Source organism: Psittacula echo, assembly GCF_963264785.1.
Source record: "Psittacula echo genome assembly, chromosome: 11".
In the NCBI taxonomy this organism is placed as follows: domain Eukaryota; kingdom Metazoa; phylum Chordata; class Aves; order Psittaciformes; family Psittacidae; genus Psittacula; species Psittacula echo.
The window spans coordinates 2,391,434-2,409,912 of NC_137746.1; the positions used below are offsets into that span (position 1 = coordinate 2,391,434).

Genomic DNA, 18,479 nt, shown 5'->3' on the forward strand with positions numbered 1-18,479 from the left:
AAGTGGGAAAAAAAGAAGCATTCAAACAAGTATGAGGTTGGGTAGATTGCCTACTACTGCATACTGAGTAGTACCTTGTGAGCAGACCAATTCATTACCATAAAACAGCTCAGGTGATAAAGCACATGATGAGCACAGATGGCAATATCAAGGCCCAAAGACATACATTGCTGCTCTAGGACCTATATACTCCAGGGCCTAGTAATAATTAATAGATTAATCATTTACTTGAGATGTTTTAATCTTTCCATTTATGATTCGCAAGGACTTTGCAGCGTTACGGTTTCTCTTGAAAAGCCACATTAACAAAACATCCTTGTTTAAAACATCTCTCTGCTCCTGGAAAATGCGTCCTACTGGACCGTTAACAATTGTGCTGAGGATCCAATGGCTTTTTAAACCCCTTTTCAAAGAATACAATATTCTGATTTATGCTGCTGTTTTCCAGAGTGCAAGGACAAAGGAAAATGATGCCCCACACTCAGCAGCCTCTTGATCTGCAAACTATCAATTTTCATAGTTGATTACAATTTTATGAGATTCTTTATCCTCAGCAACTCTTTTTCCTCTTGAAAGTGATAAATTGCTTTTCCTCCCTACGCTTAGTGTATGCTGAACACATTTCCCAAGCAATACAGCAATATCCATACGTAGGAGAGAACATAATCTTCCTACTGTTCTTGGCTTCTCCTGATCAAAGATACCAGCATGAAAGATGTATTTCTCATTCCTAAGCTTTGTGCTGCCTTTCAGGGCATTCTTTTCTCCCAAAGACATTAAGGTCCAGCTGTGCAAATACACTGACCTGAATTTTACCACTGCTGTGACTCTTAAGATACATGAGATCATCCCAAACCTACCACATCAAATGTCCCATGCAGGCTGCATTTCACACGTGTGCTTTATGCTGCTTGCCCAGATGTGAGGCAGTGGTTCAGGACATTCATCTGGTGGTCTTCACCTTTTCTGCCTAACAGGATTCTCATCTTTGCCTGAGCATCTGGATCTGCCTGTGTTACTTGTGATATCCTGAACCAGCTGATACAAAGGGAAGAACTGCCAGGGTTGTGTGGCACAGGCACAGCAGCAAGCATCCATAATGACACTGTTTCCATGCAGAGGAGAAGGATATGCCTGACTTCCCACAGGATTGACTGTGATGAAGTGAATTTCATAGAATCATGGAATGGTTTGGGTTGGAAGGGACCTTAAAGCTCATCCAGTTCCAACCCCACAATGCACCTGAAGGTACACAACACTGTCCTGCCATCGGACCTGTTGTCCCAGCATCAGCTATTGGAGGAAGCCACAACAGAGGCAGAAAAGGAGACAATTCAATGATATGGGCAGCCAGCCACGTCAAGAAATGCAGAACACGGCTTTGCAACGTCAATGCAATGGCTCACATGGGAATATCAGATGCTGTAGGACAAAGATTTCTAGATCCTGCAGCGTCTTCTAGCATTGCCTAGAGTTGATAGCAGAATGCATGGCATTTTGTTGCAGTATTTATTGACTACATAGCAACATTAAAAAGCCAACATGGACAGTGGGGATTTTTTTTGTTCTATTAGTAAGAAAACCAGATGCAGCTGCAGTGTGTAACTTCTGTTTAAAAACAAAACAGGATCTTTCAACAAGTTAAATCTAAGTGGCAGGCATAAAGATGAAAGGAAGCAACCCCTCCCCACACCCCATATAGCTTTCCTCTCATTCTGGTTTTCGTTTCAAAGCCTTTGGGCCTTATATTCTCAGTGATGATAAAGTCTATATTGTTGTCTGCCAACCAAACTCCATTCAGAGCTCGTAACATAGCACATAATATACACAGGATTAACTTGTTAGCTTGCTTTTCTTTCAACTGCCATTCATCAAACAAAGAGCACTCTGAGGAAGGAAACCCATTTTCCCAGCTGCAGCACGCACAATCTAGTTATCCACGTTGCTGAGAATTTACACTTTGCTGTCTTGAAAGATGACAAATTATTCTGTAGAAACATTAAGCCAGTTTTCATTCAAATCAACCGGATGCTTCGTGCTCTCCTCCAGGTACTTGCTGTGAGTGGGGAGCATTTACACACGTGCCAGAAGAACTGAGCTGCAGCCAAACCTAAACCCCACGTCCACCACAGCACTTCTTAACGTGCATAAATATGCCTTTTTACTGTTTCTTTTTGTGTCAGCTTCTCTCTATTAACCTGTGTGTTAGCTACCTGTTCTTCCCAATTGAAAGCTCTCCTTTGTAGATGCCCGTGCACATCTAGAGAAAGAACTAAACACTAAATTACCTTATAATATATCCTCTGGGATAAAGTTACTGGATTTCCCTGTAAACTAAATACCTTCAAAGCAGAGTACATCAAAATCTACCCATGGTGAGCAACAGGTTACTCTATCTCCTATTCTGGAGATACTGCTGGTCATATTAGCACATATAAACACAGGTTTAAAGATGGACATGATTTCGCTACCGCAGAGGTGGATATTCCACGGGCTGGTCCCTCAATGAAACTCTGATTGAAGCTAATGTAATATCAAACTAAATCCAACTGCCTGAGTTTGAGGCCAGAAGAAAGATAGGGTCTGCCCTCATTTTGCAACCCTGTGGAACACATCTTTAGCCAATGCACACAGCTCTTAGTGAACCAAGCAGGCTACAACCAGGTAATAATCTGGTACAGAGCTGGGGGTTAGCTTGTTTTGGAAACACTGTGCTGTATTTATTTCAATATCCTGGGCTCCTTCACACAAATGACTTTCTCGAAGAAGAAATTATTGAAGCAACACTTCTGCTGACAGAAGTAGTAATTAGTCTAAGAGATGCTTTGAAATGCTGCTCTTAACTCTATGACTCTATTGACAGCTTGTTTTCCTGTTAGGACTGAAGCCCAGGTAATTATACACGTTCCTTCCTTTGGTACCTTTCTTGTTGATTGCCAGTGTGGTTTCAAGAGTGAGCAGAGCCCAAGCTAGGTTCACGCTCGTGCACACACAACTGTGTGGCTTTTCACATCTCTGGGTGCATGAGGTTAACGCGCAACTTCGCTTACGGGAACATTTCATGGATTGTCATATATGCCATTTACTAACCATTCACCTGAAGGATGTGGGTCTGATACAGCTCTTCATAGCCGTAGGCATGACAGGTGTAATTGCCCATGTGAATAGTTGTTACCTTGGTGATGTAGAGGGAATCGTCTTCTCCGAAGTCCTGTATGGAAAGCAAGACAGGAAAGGTGCCTCATTATTTAGGAAAAACATCCTAACCACCACGTGAAGGGACGCTACACACAAAACCTCTTCAGTGGGTTTGATAGCACCATGGCTTGGGAACACAGCTTGAGTTTTGAACAGCAAGTTATAAAGTTCATAAATCAACATGCAGGGAGAAAACGAACGGCAATTTCAGAGTAAGGCAAAGCAACTCATCTGAGAACATGAACTCCTGTGCTGGCTGCTAACAAGGTGTTCTTTGCACATAAAAAAGGTGGCAATCTCCAGCTGTTTAATTTATGGAGGAATTTAGTATCTACCCTTTAGCCTAAATGCATAAAATGCTAACTTCTGGGTGGGTTAAAGTTTCCTTTATCTATGCCTGTTCTTAGAAAACGCACTGTAACCTTGAGATGTGATGAGAAAGAACTGAAACTGTCATTTAGACAATATTCTAGGCAGGAGACAAGGAAGCAGACAAAGAGCATTTTCTCAAACAAACCTGGTTTGATCTGCACCTGCTTGACAAGTATCTTCCTTTATCCCCTTCATCTTCCTAGATCTGCTCTTGCATTACTACAATTTTTGGTTATAGATGGGAAGAATATGAGTTATTAAAGCGGTTTTAGCACTTGAATATGTTGTACAAGTGCCCTGCTTTGGAATTCATTTCAGATGAAACCACAGCACTGATGTACGAAGCGGCTTCTCTAGTTACTCCATTAACGTTCAGTCTTCTGCAGCTCCAGAATGTTTGTACTCCCACGTGAAACCAGAAGGATTCATTTTAAAAGCAGTTCATGGGCCTAAACAATGGTTTTTCTTTAATTAGCTCCCTGTGTGAAGCATTTTAAACTAAACTTTGCAGTGTTTCACTGCAGAAGTATGGCAAAATTCAGCTTGGAATCAGGGCAGCATGGACCCAGTATAACAGGGTGAGCGTTGAAGAGTAGTTTTGCTCGTGAAAAACCAAGGACTTTATTAGCCCATTTCCATCCCATAATCCCATGCAGGATGTTATACATGTTACAAGGCAGACTGAGAGGCAGCACTGAGAAATACAGAGTTTACAGGCAGGACAACAACCCTTCCCAAAGCACAGACCTTAACCTGAGAGGACACAGACATCACCACCCTGGTGGTGCTATCTGCTACCTGGAAGCACGTGCTACCCCAGTGTATGAACATGTATGAACAATTATCTATGTACAATATATGAAAGAATTAATGTATGAACAATTATGAAGAGTAAATGCACAGATGACCCTGGAATTCAAAATCTATAATCAAAAGTATCTGAGATATTACTGCCACTTGGGTGTCAGGCAGATTTAGCATCTACACTACGGGATAAATTGGTTATGCTACCCAACATATTATTACAGATATCTAATCAAAAATTCCCATTTCAAGCATTTGCCTGTTTGCTGGCCTGTTCCATCTTTCCTGATGGAAAGTAAAGATGCATGAGTAACTGCAAACAGAAAACACATCAGCCCTGGTCAAGTGATATTTGCATGAGAGAGAGAAAAAGCTTGCAGTGGAGGGGACCGAAGAACAGAGTTTAAAAGTTAATCCCAAAGCAACTCAAATGGAGTTTAGATCAATAAAAGCAGGATGGCTACTTTTATGGAATGATTTATATGGTGGTGTGGAAAAACAGGACAATAAAATCGTCTGGTTCAGGTATGCTGCTTCCTTTAAGATATCTCGGAAAAATAATATGCATGCTTGCTTTGTGCTCTGTAATTGTCTTTTTATGGAAGATCTGCTTTTTCCAATGCATACAAATGTATTAATATAAGACCCTTGCAAAAACAAACTGATGCAAAAGACTGTGGTATTATTCTCTTCCTCTCCAAACACATTTTTCTTGTAAAGAGAAGCTTATATTGGTAAAAGCATCATTTATGACTTTTAGAAACTATTTTCTGACTTCTAGCACATAAAGAAGGTTATCAAAGATGGTTTGGGTTAACACCATACCATTTATGTCAGACACAGAAGGCATTTACCTGCCCTGTATAACTTGTGCACACACGGTAAATCCACATGAGACTACAATGTTATTAAGAATGACCAGTATTAGATGTGGGAAGGAAAAAGTGATCATGAAATTTCGGTTCAATACTGAAACCGCGGTTGCTACAAAAAGAATGCTGAATTCTCTAACAAATTAATGACTTTTTCTGTGTGTTTATTGCAGCTCATGGTTTCTCCTTGTGTTTCCCTGTGGATATAATTAGTACATTAGGATTTCACAGTTCTATTTTATATATATGCATGCATTCTTATGCACAAGTGCTTTCTGTGGATTTTATAAGGGTGTATTTGGAAGTGCTGTAAAAACCCAAGCCCTAGAGCATTAGGAACTGATGAGTCCGACTCCTTAATAGCCTCTCTCTCTCTGTGTCACACTCACCCCAGGCAGGAGTCCTGCAGCACAACAGAAGCCCTGGTATTCCAGCCATTTCCCACAGCCCTCCAACACTGCACTGCCTGGGGGAGCTCCTAGGAGCTGCTGGGGTGTATCACTGTAGTAACTGTAAGTTAACACTGACAGCGTGCTCAGCGGCTGGCTTGGTTTGCTGGGAAGTGGTCCTCGACGGCGTCTAACACCATCACTCTGCACACAGCTTGATCAAGCTGAGAAGGAACTGCGGGTCAATAAGGGCTTCTTGCCTCTCAAATATGTCTATCAGCCAAATGGAAGCTATTTGCACAAATGTTTTTAGAGCTCAGGTTCTGAGCTCCATCCCTCCACCCCCCCAAACATGCATACATAAGCCTGCTGGGAGAACTCGCAGGGGTGGGCAGAGGGAATGGGAAGAATTCATGCTGGGAAAAGGCAGAGGAAGCATTTCATGTGCTTTGATTTTTCCGGATGGCTTTTGCTTGCAAAGCAAGGTTTCCATCTCGCCACGAGCCTGAAAGCAGTCAGAGGGAACCAGAAACATCTATAAAACTGATGTAACATCGTTCTTTCTCTCCCTAAAACTCTCTCACCTTTAAAGCAGAGTAATCCGAGGGCTGCCCAGGTGCCTCAGTGAGTCCTGCACAACCCCTGGAGCTGGGGCTGCCCTACTCCTACCCCAACAGTGAACTGGAGAGACATTTTTATGTATCATCCCAGACAAAGGATAGGCAACCAGGAGAAAGGCAAATAAGTAACTTCTGAGACACACCGTTCATCATTTACCACCGAAGGTGAACTGCCTTGTGAAAAAGAAGAAGCAGAAGTGATGAAAACAGAGGCAGAAACGATTCTAACCCCACAAACTGATGAGCTTTGCATCAAAGCGGCCAGATAAGGACAGAGTGTTCATCACCTCTATTTTATGAAATTCATTATAAGATAACGGTACATGTTCTGGAGTAAAGAAAAAATGATTCAGCAAGCTATGCTTATAATTTCTCCTAATTGATAAGGTTGACTGGTGGCAGATGATAAATCGACTTCTTCAGCAGTTTGGCTCTTGTTTTCTCTCCCTTGTCTGAATCAAAAGCTCCCTGTCCTTCATGAGCTGCCTTTCTGTCTTGCAGTTACCCTTCAAATAAAGCGCTGATTAAGTGACCTCAGAATGTGTTTAAACTTTCCCAGATTAAAACCTTGCCTCACGCTGCATTTTAAATTGACAACAACCCAGTAAGCTGAAAAATAATAACAAGGAAACGTTGCTTCTGCACACAGGCAATTTCAGACAGAAAAGCAGATCCCAGCAAACGGATACACGGGTTTTCTTGTCTTGTGTTGCCTTTCCATCACTACTGATTATCCAAAGCATCGATCTCTCCAAAAAGAAGGTTTTTCATATTTATTTATCCCATCCCTCCCTGCTAATGCATTCCTTGGTCATGCAATCTGCCGCGGCTCGCAGACCCCGCGCTTCCAAACGTGTAAAACATTGCATATTGCTTGTACATCTCGTTTCACATTCTGTCTCAAGTGAAATCCAAGATGTGATTGGAATGGCACAAATCTCCTGCCCTGACACCCAGGAGGGCAGCCGCAGAGAGGGAGCCCACATTAACCCAGGGCTGATGGAGGCTGCAAGGCATCAACTGCCTTTTTTTGCCTCTTTCAGATGCTTTTTTCATGGAGCTTTTTAACACGTCTTGAGGTTGCTCCAACACAGAACAGAAACATATATAAAATCCTTCACATTTTTGGCAAAGTTTCTTGTTTTCCAGGAAGTCTGAGGAGGAATTAACATAAGGTACATTCAGATTATTTTGTAAGGTAACTTCCAGTTACTTGGGGAAAAAAATACTTGTCTTACAGCTATAAATAGGAAGAAGGAACAGAAAAACAAGCCCCAGTGACACAAAACCAGACAATCTCCCCATCTCCCCAGCTATCAGCAAATAGTGGCACAAATCACACGGCAGAAGGGCATGCGCCACTGCCCAGCACATGAGATTTTAAACCTGACTTAAACCACCTCTGTTAGATACGGAATGCTCCTACTAGATGTTGGGGTGAGTCCTGAAAATGGCTGATGCACCCTCACCAGCCTGGTTTAAAAGTGTTCATCACAGAAATAATGACAGAGGGAATAGAGTTCCCTGGGTGGTTTCTTCTCTTAGGAGAAACTCACCGGTTGTTGGGACTTCCTTATAAATAAATATTATCATCATCATGATCTCAGGGGAGACCTTAGAGCAGTCTTCCAACATAAAGGGGCTACAAGAAACCTGGAGAGGGGCTTTGGACAAGGGCCTGTAGGGGCTTTAACCTGCCAGAGGGGAGACTGAGATGAGCTCTTAGGCAGAAGCTCTTCCCTGTGAGGGTGCTGAGGCGCTGGCCCAGGGTGCCCAGAGAAGCTGTGGCTGCCCCATCCCTGGCAGTGTTCAAGGCCAGGTTGGACACAGAGGCTTGGAGCAAGCTGCTCCAGTGGAAGGGGTCCCTGCCCGTGGCAGGGGTTGGAGCTGGAGGAGCTTTAAGGTCCCTTCAACACAAACCATTTTATGACTCTGATTCTATGAATAATTCGCTTCACTTCTAAATCCTTCCCTTTCAGCCCTTCCCACCAAGCCCGAGGGAGCTGGGAGCCTGTCAGTGCCCACTGACAAAACCAGTCCCAGCACTGGGACTGGCTGGTGTCATTGATTTTCCTTTAGACAAAATAAACCACTATAATGATTTCGTAGTAACCAGCACAGCAATGAAGCTGTATTAACCAGCTGATGTTGAAACAGCTAGCCTGATCCTCAGAGCCCCAGAAATCTCTCTCTGATAATGTTTACAGGGTTTTAAAACAAAATGTACCCAAGCATTTAACGAGATTATTATGATGCAAAATCTGCAACAATGGCTATCACTTTGCGAATGATTTCTCCTCACTCATCAAATGTCTCTGATCTTTTTTTTTCACAACAGACTCATGAGTGATTCATATAAAAATAATAAAAAATACAACAAATTAGGCATGGGCTCTTAAATCACTTTCTTGGCTGCTTTTAATAATTCATTTCCAGAGACAAGCTGGAAACCTATGCCTCATTAATGCTATTTGTTCTTGGGTTTACACATGCTATCACTTCAGTAATTTACATGGAGAAGAATTCTGCCTTAAGCAAATGGCAGGAAACTCTTGCAAACACAGCCTGATGGGCTGTTCATTTATCTTCCCTTGCTTTTCCGCTCAAAGAATTTAGCGCTACAGAAGACTGCTGGTGAGATGAAAAAGTTTTGGGCTTAAAACCACATGGAAATGTACTTTTTAGAGACGTGTGCAATTGTAACACAGATAAAAATGGATGACTTTCATATCCCGAGAAACTCAAGAGACAAGGAAAATCAGTGGTGGGTTTTCTGGCTGAAGGGAGGAATTGGTATACCAGGGATTTAGTTACATGTTTCTATTAATTGGATCTACAAGACATTTCAGAGACGTGCAAAGACCGTGGAACATGGAAGTACCAATCTTGGGAGGCAATTCTGTTCATAAACTGCAGCTTTCTCCCTGCAATACAGAGAGAGAAGTGGGATTCATGGATTTTGGCCTCTCATTCAATTATCAGTTACAACAGTCAGAGCAGGTACAGGAGAGTACAACTCATTTCAGAGTCCTAATTCATCTTATTCTCAATTGCATTCTTTTAAGTGTCTTAGTCTAGCTACTTTAATACTTAACTGCAGATGGGCTGACTCCTTTCTTCTTGCTCATATTTAGAAGATTCACATCCATAGTCCTGCTTTTCTGCTCTAACACTCAGACCAAGTACTGCAGTTCACCTCCGGGAGAGTTGCATCTGACATCCCAGGTTTCTCAAGGCATTCCCAAGGCATGAGCTCTGTGTGCCTCTCAAAAACGCAAGTGAAACAAAACCACCCCAGAGCAACATCTTCCTCCACAAATATGAGCTATTGAGGAAGGAGAAGCTTTCTACTCCACCATCTACTTAGGACCAGGCGATTTGTTTTCTTATAGTAATATTCCCTCTGTTGTTTGTGAATGCTTTCACCATGCTTTCAAAGGAGTAACTTTTGTTTATGTTTTTAACAAATCTACATGTGTTTCTCTGGAGATAATATCAAACCATGTAAAAAATCTCCTATAAATACTGTATAAATACCTCTAACTCCACAAAGACTTCACTACATTCTCAAGCTGAGGAATGCTTTCATAACCACCTATTTGGGAAAACATGTTTCTCGTTCCTAAGGGGCAAACATGGAATGCGTGTTATTGGGAAAGATGACACATTTTAACCACTTCACCATTTGGAGGCAGAAATTAATTCGTAGCTAGCACAATCTTACCGGTTCCAACTACATTATAGCTATTTTCTGCATGAGAAAAGTTGATGCGATTTTTTTTTCAACTCGAGCTGTGAATGGACTCCTAATGGATAAATAATACGCCTGGATAATTTACGGCTAAATAATATTTTGATGCTAAAAGCAATCTTAAACATTTGCAAGAAAAACTATTTAACATGTACCATTAAGATGGCTCCTCTGCGATAGCTGTGTGACAACTCATTAACAGAGTCCTTCACAGACAGGACAGGACAAATTATGATTGTGTTGCTTGTGAAAGCCTCTGATTAAGAAAGCAATAAAAAAGTGTTAATATTTTGTTGCCAATCAAGATACCACATAAAAATGATTTAAGGAACACACTTCAACAACCAGGCTTTGTCATCATCTTCAACCCCGCAGTTCTGCCCAAATCTAAGATTATCTAGGTTTTTGTTGCCTGTCACTTCCAGTGTTAATGTGGAACACAGACAACTTTCTCCTATCACACCGGTCATGAATCTGGAGAAAACAAAGCCACAAAGGGTTTGTCAGTGGTGCCTCTCCTGTGCTGCTGGAAGGATTCTGGTTTTTTTCCAAGAGTTGAGCTTTTGTTTTGCTCTCATTTCTTGAATTAGCATTTAGAAGAGAAAGAGTTTAATTGAAATATAATACCGGGATTTTTCCAAGTGTGTGCCTATCCTGTAGGTTTGTACGTGATTACCATTGTGCCAGGAGCAGGGGGAATTTTCTTGAAGTTAAAAAGGTACAATTAATCTCCTGTTGCACTTCCAATTAGCCAAATTGCTTACCTGATTGTGAAAAGCAGGAATGCAATTGAGTTTCTGCTTGACTAAAAGAAAACTGAAGTAATTTAATTAACTGACTTCAAGTATATTAAGAAGCACAGCGCCTTCACTTTCCTGCTGTCAGTGCCTATAAATAGATTATTGTTTCATGTGAGTTTGTGTACCCATGGAAGGCTGAAGCTTTGAACTGTCTGATGTCGCCTACCCTGGCCCAAGCTGTCAAGCAGCCATGGGTGCATGTATTTTCACATTACAAACCTCAAAGTGAACATTGATAACCACTTCCATGCTACACCAAATATCGACTCCCAAATACAAGTGTGTTCATGTGCAGACGAACACAGCTCATGTTAAAGTCCTTTCCAACACTAACCATTCTATGATTCTATATTACATGAGCACAGGACATAAAACTTGCGATTATAAAGACTGGATTTACCAGTTGAAGGAGCATCTCTTCATCCCTGCTATGAAGTGCTTCAGATATGCAAGGGGCTCACCCTCAATAGCCAAAGATGGGATAGACCTGAGCTCAAGAGTCCTACAGATTGCCCACAGTGGAAGAGGGAAAATAAAAGATGCTAATCCCCAAATTGTGTCACATCAAGTAGCCAGGCCAGAATACAGACAGCAGTTATATATACAGAACATAAAAACCTTTATAGTTTCATTAAAGCTGAAAAAGCTGTGGAGGTGTTTATTAGATTAAAAAGATTTGATGCTTGCTTGTAGAGGTGTTCCATGTCAGTTTATGCCCTCTATCACCTTGTCATGTGAAACATTAAAACTGAGGCATAAATCCTGTTTTTCCTCCCTGTAAGAATCTCAGTGCTCCTTTGATATAGTTTCCCAGTGATACACTAGTTCAAACAGATCAAAGTGATTTTTTTCCCCTGCTCTATTGCCTGGCACTGTCCTAGGGGGTGTTGAATCATTCAGAAACCAGTCAGTTTATGTGCAAAGACATAACCCTTCCTCTTAACATTTAATAACCAACGAGAAAGAGAACTACTTGCAAGTAATCCAGAAATCCACTTGGGCCAGACCTAAATTAGGGAGGAACTGGCATTTTAGCATGAAAATGTACTCAAAATTCTATTTCAGATAGTAGGATTTGCAAATTAAGCCTCAGAGCCACATGCTATCTGTCTGTCTGTCTATCCATCCATCCATCTAATCTATCTATCAAGGATGTGTTTCTACTCCAATTCTTGGACTGTCATTTTGCGTTCAGTTCACACACGAACTTAAATCTTTTAAGATTAATGTGATCACAACCAGAATTTCACGAAGGTAAGATAAATCAGAGAATTTTCATTATTCTTGGCCAAACACTTCTAAGACCACTCTTGAGCCTCCAGAGTGTGTGAAAATAAGAGTTTAGAACAACAGTTCTCCCTTCTAACCCCAGCTCAATCACAAGCCCAACAAAAATGACCCTGAAGCCACAATGCCTCAGAGCTATCTAGTGAAAATCACTGCCAAAAGAAAAGGCTTTTTTTGGACTCTGCTCTTGCAAAGCTGCTGAATTTGCTCACTACAGATTACAGTAAGCACACTGGCAGGATGTGTAATCTTTACTAAACTTGATCTGTCTCAAGGAACAGATCTGTTCCCAGGAATATTTAAACAAAGTTTCATGGGCAGGTCAATGCCTGCATGGCTCCCTGTGCCATGCTGACTACAGCAGGGAACGCCTGACTTGGTGCACGGCAGCTTGACAGTTTTCTATGTATTTTTAGTGCCAGTTACCCAAAGGTCATTTTCTAACCCTGGCATTGACTGATATCTGTAAGAAATCTGGTCAGGGACACCGGCTTTGGGCTGGCTGTACAATCCTGCACATTCATAATGAGGTTCCTGTATAATTCTGTGCCAATCTGCAATGGTTTCATCTTGCATTTCAATGTCATGCTCCAAACGAAGACAAGAAATGCATTGTGAAAGGGTAATACTTGCTTTGATGAGAAGAAAAGAGTGTTTAGATGGTTATAATTACTGAGTTTGGGCACACAATAATCACCTACACATAGTGCACATCATTCTCCTGGTAGAGTCAACAAATAAAGCACCAAGCTGCAGTGTGTATTTCTGTCCTGTGCGCTGTAATTTTCATGTATTAATGCAGAAGAATAAACCAAAGGTTTTTCACATTTCAGCAATCCTGGATACACAACAATTTAGGGAGCTACAGTATTGACTGTAACAACTCTGAACTGAGTGGTTATCAAATTAACACGAGCTGAACAAAAATATAAATCAACTCTTGCTGTAGTGTAATTAAAATAAAACCTGATTTACTGTGTACAGTAATGCAAAGAGAAATGAAATACAGACCATATTTTCTGTACACTACTTTCCACTCTCTCCATAATTAAACGTTATTAAATAAATGAGCAAGTTTATAACATTATTCAGGTCCTGTCTTTACTACCAACTCCAACTCACACATCAGACCAGCAGTGTGAGTTAAACCAGATTCATCTTCCTTCCTGTGAGGGCATTGCCAGACCCTGCTGAATAATCCATATTCTAAACTGCTCATCAGAAACAGTAACCAAGGATTAAGAGATGAGAACTGGCTGAAAGGCAAATGAAACAGGAGGAACAGAGATAAAAACATCAACTGATTTAGGCAGGGGAGAGATTTCACTGCCAATGATAAATGTATTGCTGTTCATGCTCGTGGTGAACCTGTTTCTCTGCACTAGGAAAGAGATCTCTCAGGAGTTAATGGTCTGTGGAGCTACTTTCCCCTGGATTTCCAAGGCTGCTGCCTGTGGGCCACAGGTTGCACCAAACTGAATAAGCAACAAGATGCTATTTAAGTGCTAGGTTATTGCAGTACTAAGTTTTAATTTCATAATAACATATTCCAAGTACCCCTGCTCTCAAGCTGCATTTGTGTTGTTTCGTTTTTATTCCTCATACATCTTCATGTAAAAACAAAATATCACACCAGCTTCCAGTTTATCATAATAATAAGATAAAACTTGTGCCCTTAAAACTATCATCTGTTAAACGAAGTCGTAGAATCATAGAACAGTTAGGGTTGGAAAGGACCTTAAGATCATCCAGTTCCAACCCCCCTGCCATGGGCAGGGACACCCCACACTAAACCATGGCACCCAAGGCCTCATCCAACCTGGCCTTGAACACCACCAGGGATGGAGCATTCACAGCCTCCCTGGGCAACCCATTCCAGTGCCTCACCACCCTCTCAGTAAAGAATTTCTTCCTTAGATCCAATCTAAACTTCCCCTGTTTCAGTTTGAACCCGTTACCCCTTGTCCTGTCACTACAGTCCCTGATGAAGAGTCCATCGTCGTATTCAATGCCCTAAAAAGAAAATGATGAGAGCAATTCAGGACTTACGTTGATGTCCTCCAAGTCGAGGAAGTTGAGGATGACGCCACTGCGCTTCCAGATGATGGGAGGCCGCAGTGCCCCACGGATGCTGCATGTCAGAACGGTGCTCAGGCCAACGGTGATGGTGGTAACGCTGATCTTCTGGTCCTCTGGCAGGCTCAGCTGGACCACCTCTGCAAAAGACAGCAAAGCAGAGTAATACCAAACACTAGAAAGGGAAGCTGTTCTCCTTCTCCCCGCTCTGCCTTCTGTCTCATTCATTCAAGGAATAACTTTGAAGGGCTTTGGCAAGGACATGGATTATCTATGCTATAAAATCTCCCTAAACAATAAAGCGAAGCAAGAGACACAGAAATTGAATCTGCAACAATCAGACTTGCTGCACCATTTTCCCGAGTCATCTAGTGGTAGTTGTGGCATCAGGGCACTAAGACAGATAGATCCTCTCCTGCAACTTACATTTACAAAGCAGTCAGCAACAGGACAAGCAAATGCTCTCCTGCTTGAGAGAGCACATCTGTGTTTCTCTAGACAACTCCTGCCAACGTCCTTTGAAAGCGGACAAGAATGAGTCAGGTTCTGTCCTTGAAGCATTAAGGTAATACTGTTGTTACTGAAAGGCAAACAAACCCAGTTTTAAACTGCCCAAATATTTGAAGTCACGAAGCATGAAAACTCCTTTACCAAATGCAGCCACATGTGGCACCTGAGATACAGATGTTGTTTAACCAAGGAGTGAGAAGCTTTCTTGTATTTTAGTTAAATAATAAAAACCCATGTTATTTTGACTTACGTGTAACACACAAAAGAAACACCTGAGGCACGCAGGCTTCACTAAAAACCACACTAACATCTCTCAAACCACACCACGTTGCATCATTTCCTTCTGGCCAATGCTCACAGGATGTGTCTGCACATTTTGCCATGCCTGGCCATACAGATAGGTAAGGCATTCGACACCAGAACTAACTGAAAAACTGCTTTAACATCTCTTGAGTAGCAAATCCATCGAATTTGGGCACTAAAATGTTGTCTATGTTGATAGCCTTGGGAAGCCTTGGAAGGGTTCTACTCTGGTCTAGCCACTGAGTGTGAACACATAGCACAAAACTTGCTTGTGCAACAGTACCCGATCAGCTCAGCACCCTGTCTCTTTCTGCTTCTTCCACCTAAGCAAGAAGTTAATTGAATGTGCCACAAATTGTATTCACCACTGTAGATCCAAGGCTGACTGAACGCTGCTAAGATCAATACAGTATTGCATGTCACATCTGCCAGCAGAGCCATTCTCCAACTTAATATTCCCAGTGCTATTTCAGAAAGAGTACAAACTACTTTGAAGAGATGGTAGCTTCAGTTTTGATCTATGGTTGATCAAAAAGAGGAATGTCTGACCATATTGCTGCTATTATTTGGGTGGCAGTGGCTCCAATACATGAGAAAAGGGCCAGACACAGTCAGACCATTAAGCAGTTTCTGCACTAAAAACCTTAAAATCCAAATGGGGATATAGAGGAAGATTGGGAAGGGAAGGAGAACCTCACCCATTCAAGGTCACTGAGCAGACTAGAGGCAAAACCAGGAACAGATAATACAACATTAAATCACATCACCCTCAGGTACCTACAGGAGGAGGTCCGACACATGGCAACTCAGGCTGATGGCCCAAAGGAGCAGTGATGTCCCATCCCATCACCTTCATCCAGCTATCTGAAGCACATAAACAGCACGTAGGAGCCAATAACATCGTTATTTTCAGCATAAAAGAGGGCCTCTTTCTATGAATAAAATATTTGGAGTGCACTTGACAGGACAAAGAACTGATAATTACGATAATTTGTAGTATGGAGTAGGACTAATGAGGACATCTTTTCTCGAGGAGAAATGAAATAGAGGGTCATTTATTTCCAGGAGAATTGGTTTTTCATCTTACTGCTGTTTTCCTTAATTCCCTCTGCTGATTCTCACACTGCCTTGAGTTCCCTGGCTCACGCTGGGCTCCCTCTTCAGCATCATTTGTGGAGTGTTTTGTTGCAGTAGAATTGAAGGCTCCCTGTCCATCTTCCAAATGACAGCTAAAGAGGCTTTGGTTTTACATTTTAGAAACACAGTAATGAAAAATACATTAACTTCCAATTAAGAAGACGCCTGGCATTGCTGCCGTTCTTGGATGGAACTGTATGAGGCCAGGAGATGACTTTTTCTGTTAAAGCATGTAATTAGTACAGACTACTTCAACAATACAAACACAGTCCTTTTCTTGAGTATTTCTATGGAGTACATTTGAGGGCATTTTATTAACATCTAAAAGCCTTTCTACTAATACAAGATTATACTGTGTGGCTTGAGTCATTGCTTTATTGTTACCAGTAGAAAAGATTTCCTTATACAAGCAGGCGCACTGTGGAGGAAGCAGAGATTCCCTAAGAGGGTGAGAGGGGCTTTTAAAAACTCAGAATCTTGTACTTAAGTTATAGAGCATAAGACACACTGATGCTAGCTGGATTATGTCTACAAGTTATTCAAGTCACCATAATGATTTTGTGTAGAGCCTCTAGATTGAGTATTGAACACTGCTCTTTTTAGTTTTAAAAAACCTTTACGAGATAAAAGGATTTTTACCATGCCTATAAAACTGTTCAGAATAAATGGGTATTATTCAGAGTGTGCCCACTTGCAGAACACAAGCTGGAACGGAATCTGCTCCTAAAATCAAGCAATTTTATGTTCATTTGGAAATTCTGCAGGATGATGCATGCACAACAGCTTCCATGTTCAGTAGATTCAACCAGTATCAGCCCCAGAATTGTAGCTGATCATATTTATGAAGTCATGTCAAACCTGGGACTCTTCTCTGGGATTCCACTTGAGGCAACTCCCCTCAGTTTATTCCAGCTGGAAATAAAGAACGGCTCCTGCCAATTACTCCGCCTTCAGAGAGAGATGCTATCATCAGATAGTGGGATGCTGTCATTTTGACTCAACTTTTAATAGTTCAAGACAGTAGCAAAGCCTTAGTAATAATCACTTTTAAGAAGGAACGGGTATAACCATGTCTCTGTATTAGAGGTCCAGGAGTTATCCTTCACCAGGCACTCCAGCAAATGAAGGTCAGTAAGAGGCGGCCAGAATGGGCAAACTCCCCTTTGGTGACAGCAGCACCTCAGTGCCTGAAAACTCCGTGGCTTCAGAAACCGGGCAACACCGTCCTCAAACCCATTCAGGAGGTGAAGGATCACTCCCCATCTGCCAGTGGTCAGTGGAAGCATCTCGCTGTCCTGTCTCTCACACCTTCCCTCTCTGCTATTACATTCGGCCTGGGAGAAACTGTGAAGCACTGCGCACCTTTGGGAACCCAGGAGTAGCCACTCTGATATTCTCACATTGAATTTCTTGCCATACCAGATGAGAACATGAAGCCTTACTAATTCCTTTTCACGTTAAAAATGTCACGATATTGTCAAACATTTCCCTCGGCCCTTCCTCTGCCCCAATTTGATTTCCTAGGGTGCTAAGCTGGAGTTGCTCTGCACCTTTGCAAGCTGTGCATACTAATGCGAGCAGGTATTACTTGTTGTGCTGTTTTATCATGGGAATCTTTTTCTCTGCTGTCAGTTGCAGCCCGCCAAAGGCAATCATAATTTCACAATGAAGACATGTATAATTGAGGTCATTATAGGGAGCAACCCAGAATGAGCTTCTATGGAGGAAAACTCATTGATTTAGCACTGCGTGGCGATAATTTACATAGTAAATGTTGGTTGCCTGCCTGCCTTTGCTCATGCTATACTACATACAGAAACAGATTTCACACTTTAAAAAGTGCTTAGTATCATTAATTAGATCTTTTCCCTTAAATCTGAGGGAAATACACTTTCTAATACATTTTTGCCACCTTTAGTCATTGTTACATTTATTCATGGATATCTTGCCTTGCTAAAATAGAATATGGAGCAACCAACTCTATTGCTTAGATTCAGCTTAGGGGACAAAGCAGTGTTTTCTTAATCCTGTGACTTAGTCTCACTGGGGAGACAATGAAACACAACGCAGCCGTGTTTGAAGGAATGGGAGGATGACTTTCGAAGAAAGCCTCAAGCACAGATTCTTGCCTGTAAATAAATGTTCCTGAGCAAAGAGACCTTTATTTGTGAACCGAAGCACGGGTAACGCAGCCCTAAATTCATCCTGTTTCTCCAGCAATGGTTTGAGTCAGGATTGATTTAATGGGGTGAAAACTTCAGCCTCCTCCCAGTTCCCCAAGTCCCACAGCTGTGTTTATGCACTGTGGTGCATTGGTCAAATCTGTTTATTGCCTTGTGTCCCAGTATTGCAGCACAGAA

At 41.8% G+C, this 18,479-nt stretch overlaps 1 protein-coding gene across 1 annotated transcript in view; it reads right to left on the minus strand.

The window, feature by feature from the left end:
* FSTL4 (follistatin like 4) overlaps window positions 1–18,479 on the minus strand; it is a gene marked incomplete at its 5' end in the record, with an annotated part of 197,202 nt that overhangs the window by 21,336 nt on the left and 157,387 nt on the right. The window contains 2 exons of the mRNA XM_080627306.1: window positions 3,091–3,211; window positions 14,143–14,309. Coding sequence (XP_080483432.1) covers window positions 3,091–3,211; window positions 14,143–14,309 — 288 coding nt within the window. The remainder of the gene's footprint in view (window positions 1–3,090; window positions 3,212–14,142; window positions 14,310–18,479) is intronic.